Source organism: Coturnix japonica, chromosome 27, assembly GCF_001577835.2.
Source record: "Coturnix japonica isolate 7356 chromosome 27, Coturnix japonica 2.1, whole genome shotgun sequence".
Lineage (NCBI taxonomy): Eukaryota > Metazoa > Chordata > Aves > Galliformes > Phasianidae > Coturnix > Coturnix japonica.
In genome coordinates this window covers 1,055,091-1,060,455 of record NC_029542.1, presented here as the reverse complement: position 1 = coordinate 1,060,455, position 5,365 = coordinate 1,055,091, and the positions used below count along the sequence as shown (strand labels likewise).

The 5,365-nt window shown below is 62.2% G+C and overlaps 2 protein-coding genes across 2 annotated transcripts in view; both read right to left on the bottom strand.

The window, feature by feature from the left end:
- LOC107324992 (protein FAM171A2-like) overlaps positions 1 to 5,303 on the bottom strand; it is a 9,480-nt gene extending 4,177 nt beyond the window's left edge. The window contains exons 1-4 of the mRNA XM_032449351.1: positions 4,285 to 5,303; positions 2,747 to 2,887; positions 2,362 to 2,589; positions 873 to 965 (exon numbers count right to left, since the gene is read on the bottom strand). Coding sequence (XP_032305242.1) covers positions 873 to 965; positions 2,362 to 2,589; positions 2,747 to 2,887; positions 4,285 to 4,642 — 820 coding nt within the window. The 5' untranslated portion in view covers positions 4,643 to 5,303. The remainder of the gene's footprint in view (positions 1 to 872; positions 966 to 2,361; positions 2,590 to 2,746; positions 2,888 to 4,284) is intronic.
- Positions 7 to 2,740, bottom strand: LOC107325037 (protein FAM171A2-like). Its single transcript, XM_015885519.2, has 2 exons — positions 2,362 to 2,740; positions 7 to 965 (listed from the first exon to the last, which is right to left on the bottom strand). The coding sequence occupies exons 1-2, from the start codon at positions 2,717 to 2,719 to the stop codon at positions 817 to 819; spliced, it is 507 nt and encodes a 168-aa protein (XP_015741005.1). The 5' UTR covers positions 2,720 to 2,740; the 3' UTR covers positions 7 to 816.
- Positions 5,304 to 5,365: the final 62 nt, after the last annotated feature.

The window sequence follows — 5,365 nt, the reverse complement described above, 5'->3', positions numbered from 1 at the left end:
TATGGGACATTTGAGTGTGGTGGGGGGTTGGTGGACCCATGGCAAGTTGTAGGGTACCCAGGGATGGTGGCCCCATGGGAATCAATGGGACATCTGAGCATGCTAGGGGTTGATGATCCCATAGTCACTTATAGGGCACCCAGGGGTGGCGGTCCTATAGTTAACTATATGGCATCCAGGGGTGGTGGCCCCATGGGAATCTATGGGGCATCTGAGTTAGGGGTTGTTGGTCCCATAGTTAACTGTAGGGCACCCAAGAGTGGCAGTCCTATAGTCAACTATATGGCATGCAGGGGCTGGTGGTCCCATAGTTAACTATATGGCACCCAGGAGTGGTGACCCTACGGGGATCTATGGGGCATCTGAGCATGGTATGGGCTGGTGATCCCATAGCAAACTGAATGTCACCCAGGGTTGGTGGCCCTATGGCCAAACATAGGGCATCCAGGTGTGGAGGCCCCATGGCAAGCTATGGGACACCTGATTGTGTTAGGGGTTGGCAGTCCCATAGTCACTTATAGGGCACCCAGGGATGGCGGTCCTATAGTTAACTATATGGCACCAAGGGGTGGTGGCCCCACAGGAATCAATGGGACATCTGAGCACGCTATGAGCTGGTGGACCCACAGCAAGTTGTAGGGTACCCAGGGGTGGCAGTCCTATAATCAACTACATGGCACCCAGGGGTGGTGGCCCCATGGGAATCTATGGGACATCTGAGTGTGTTATGGGCCGGTGGCCCCATGGTCGACTCTATGGCACCCAGGGGTGGTGGTCCTATAGTCAACTCTATGGCACCCATAGGTAATCTATGTGCTATAGGAGGCTGCTGACCCCACATGTGCCTGTCGGACCCTTTGGCCCCCACTCACCGGGGGGGCCCAGCAGGATCTGCACCAGGTCCTCGTACAGGATGAGGGTGGCCGGGCGCTCGGGCTGCAGGTACAGGCTGATGGAGGCGTACACTGCGGGGGGGGGCACAGTGAGGGGGGTCCCATGGCACTGACACCCATTGGCACCCCAACCTGCCCACCCCAACCTGCCCACCCCAACCCCTGCACCCTCACACCCCCCTTCCAGCCCCCCCCGAGCTCTCCACACGTCCCACCCCACAGCAAGGTGACCCCATTGATGCCGTCCCCCCCCCGCAGTGACATGGCTGCCCCAGGGCAGGGGCTGGCGCTGAGCCCAGGGTGACCCCCCCGGGGACGTCAGTGCCACCAACACCCCCCCCCATGTAACACGTCACTGTCTGCTATGGGAGAGGGGTCCCAGTAAGGGATCAGGGTCCCCCAGTGAGGAGCTGGGGTCCTTAAAGGGGCTCTGACCCCCAAGTACGGGATTGGGAACCCCCAGAACAGGGGTTGGGTGCTCTCACAGCTCTAAGCCCCCCAGTAAGGGATCAGAGCCCCCCAGTAAGGGACTGGAAAGACCCCGAGCACCCCAATAAGAGGCTGGGATCCCCCAAAAAGGACCTGAACCCTCAGAGCCCCTACAAGGGCACAGAGCCCCCCAGTAAGGGATCACAGCCCCCCAGTAAGGGATCACAGCCCCCCAGTATGGGACTGGGAGGCCCCAGAGCACACCAGTAAGGGGCTGGGATCCCCAGAAGGGCTCTAAGCCCCCCAGTGAGGGATCAGAGCCCCCCAGTATGGGAATGGGACCCCCTAGAAATATTATGGGGTTCCCTATAAGGGATCAGAGCCACCCAGTAAAGGATCTCACAACAGCTCTAAGCCCCCCAGTAAGGAATCAGGGTCTCCCAGTATGGGACTGGGACTGGGAGGACCCCGAGCACCTCAGCAGGGGGTTGGGGGACCCCAAAAAGGCTCCTTACAAAAGGATCAGAACCCCCCAGGAAGGGGATTGGATCCCCTAAAAGGGATCAGCCCCCCCAGTAAAGCACTGGGAGCCTCCAGGAAGGGCCTGAAATCCCCCAAATGGGCTCTGACCCCCCAGTGGGGGATTTAACCCCCTAAAGAAGGGGTTGGGCCGCCCCCCATAAAGGCTGTGAGTCCCCAGTAAGGGACCAGAGCCCCCCAGTAAGGGACTGGGGGCTCCCAGTCACCCCAGTAAGGGGTTGGGCTGCCCAGAAGGGCTCTAAGCCCCCAGTGAAGGACTGGGACCCCCCAGGAAGGGGATGGGGCCGTTACGTGCCCCCCATTAAGGGATCAGAATCCCCCAGCAAAGCAGTGGGACACCTCTGAGCACCCCACTGAGAAACTGGAGCCCCACAAAAGCTCCCTGTGCCCCCCAGTATCAAGGACTGGGACCCCAAAGGAGGCGTTTGTGCCCACCCCATAAGGGACGGGGTCCCATTTCACCCCCATATCCCCCCCAGGGCCGGCAGCCCCCACTCACGCGGCAGTTTGGTGACCCTCCATGGCACCGTGGCGGTGACGAAGCCCCTTCGGGTGGCGGTGACCAGCACCCAGGTGCCCAGGCTGTAGGACAGGGGCAGCACCCCGCTGCCATCGGGGTCAGTGCTCCCGGAGGCCAAAGAGCCGCGGGGTCCCAGCACCTCCAGGCTGGTCTGGGGCAGCGGGGTCAGAGAGCCGCCCTCATACACATGGACCTTCAGCAGGACGTCTGTGGGGACAGGGGGGGGTTGGGGGGGGACACATCCCTGTAGGGTCACCACACTATGGGGCTGTGGGCTCCATCCCATACAGTGCAATGGGGTGCAGGAAGGTGGGGGGGAACGTCCCTGTAAGGCCATGGGACCATCTTATGGGGTGGTGGGGACNGCTGCTGACCCCACATGTGCCTGTCGGACCCTTTGGCCCCCACTCACCGGGGGGGCCCAGCAGGATCTGCACCAGGTCCTCGTACAGGATGAGGGTGGCCGGGCGCTCGGGCTGCAGGTACAGGCTGATGGAGGCGTACACTGCGGGGGGGGGCACAGTGAGGGGGGTCCCATGGCACTGACACCCATTGGCACCCCAACCTGCCCACCCCAACCTGCCCACCCCAACCCCTGCACCCTCACACCCCCCTTCCAGCCCCCCCCGAGCTCTCCACACGTCCCACCCCACAGCAAGGTGACCCCATTGATGCCGTCCCCCCCCCGCAGTGACATGGCTGCCCCAGGGCAGGGGCTGGCGCTGAGCCCAGGGTGACCCCCCCGGGGACGTCAGTGCCACCAACACCCCCCCCCATGTAACACGTCACTGTCTGCTATGGGAGAGGGGTCCCAGTAAGGGATCAGGGTCCCCCAGTGAGGAGCTGGGGTCCTTAAAGGGGCTCTGACCCCCAAGTACGGGATTGGGAACCCCCAGAACAGGGGTTGGGTGCTCTCACAGCTCTAAGCCCCCCAGTAAGGGATCAGAGCCCCCCAGTAAGGGACTGGAAAGACCCCGAGCACCCCAATAAGAGGCTGGGATCCCCCAAAAAGGACCTGAACCCTCAGAGCCCCTACAAGGGCACAGAGCCCCCCAGTAAGGGATCACAGCCCCCCAGTAAGGGATCACAGCCCCCCAGTATGGGACTGGGAGGCCCCAGAGCACACCAGTAAGGGGCTGAGACCCCCAGTATGGGCTGTGGGACCCCCATGATGGGGCTGAGACCCCCAGTATGGGCTGTGGGACCCCCTAGAAATATTATGGGGTTCCCTATAAGGGATCAGAGCCACCCAGTAAAGGATCTCACAACAGCTCTAAGCCCCCCAGTAAGGAATCAGGGTCTCCCAGTATGGGACTGGGACTGGGAGGACCCCGAGCACCTCAGCAGGGGGTTGGGGGACCCCAAAAAGGCTCCTTACAAAAGGATCAGAACCCCCCAGGAAGGGGATTGGATCCCCTAAAAGGGATCAGCCCCCCCAGTAAAGCACTGGGAGCCTCCAGGAAGGGCCTGAAATCCCCCAAATGGGCTCTGACCCCCCAGTGGGGGATTTAACCCCCTAAAGAAGGGGTTGGGCCGCCCCCCATAAAGGCTGTGAGTCCCCAGTAAGGGACCAGAGCCCCCCAGTAAGGGACTGGGGGCTCCCAGTCACCCCAGTAAGGGGTTGGGCTGCCCAGAAGGGCTCTAAGCCCCCAGTGAAGGACTGGGACCCCCCAGGAAGGGGATGGGGCCGTTACGTGCCCCCCATTAAGGGATCAGAATCCCCCAGCAAAGCAGTGGGACACCTCTGAGCACCCCACTGAGAAACTGGAGCCCCACAAAAGCTCCCTGTGCCCCCCAGTATCAAGGACTGGGACCCCAAAGGAGGCGTTTGTGCCCACCCCATAAGGGACGGGGTCCCATTTCACCCCCATATCCCCCCCAGGGCCGGCAGCCCCCACTCACGCGGCAGTTTGGTGACCCTCCATGGCACCGTGGCGGTGACGAAGCCCCTTCGGGTGGCGGTGACCAGCACCCAGGTGCCCAGGCTGTAGGACAGGGGCAGCACCCCGCTGCCATCGGGGTCAGTGCTCCCGGAGGCCAAAGAGCCGCGGGGTCCCAGCACCTCCAGGCTGGTCTGGGGCAGCGGGGTCAGAGAGCCGCCCTCATACACATGGACCTTCAGCAGGACGTCTGTGGGGACAGGGGGGGGTTGGGGGGGGACACATCCCTGTAGGGTCACCACACTATGGGGCTGTGGGCTCCATCCCATACAGTGCAATGGGGTGCAGGAAGGTGGGGGGGAACGTCCCTGTAAGGCCATGGGACCATCTTATGGGGTGGTGGGGACTAATGGGGTCCCACCATGGGGTCCCATGGGGTGGGATCCATCCCAGTAAGTCCATGGGCACCATCCTAGTAAGGTCCTGGGCACCATCTTATGGGGTGGTGGGGATCAATCCAGCATGGGGTTGGATCCACCCCACTAAGGCCATGGGGACCATCCCAGTAAGGTGCCAGGCTCCATCTTATGGGGTGGTGGGGACCAATCCAACACAGGGTGGGATCCACCCCACTAAGGCCATGGGCACCATCCCTACATGTGGTGGGACCCATCCCAATAAGGTCTTATGGGGTCACAGGCACCATCCCAACACGAGGTGGGATCCCCCCCAATGAGCTGGTGGGACCCATTCCTACAAGTGGTGGGACCATCCCATAAAGGTCCTGGGCACCTTCTTATGGGGTCACAGGAACCTTCTTATGGGGTCACGGGAACCTTCTTATGGGGTCATGGGCGCCACCCTACCAGGATGAGCGGGACCCATCCCAGTATGACATGGCACCATCCCAGTAGGGTCTGGAACCCACCCAGTGGGGTCCTGGCCACCACCCCAATAAGTGGCAGCCCCATCCCAGTAACGTTGTGGACCCACCCCAGTGAGGCACTGGTACCCTGTCATAGGGTCAGGGCACCCACCCCACAGTGTCACTCCCCCCTCCCCCAGGTGCCCCATTGTGGGGTTCAGCCCCATCTCCCCCCCCC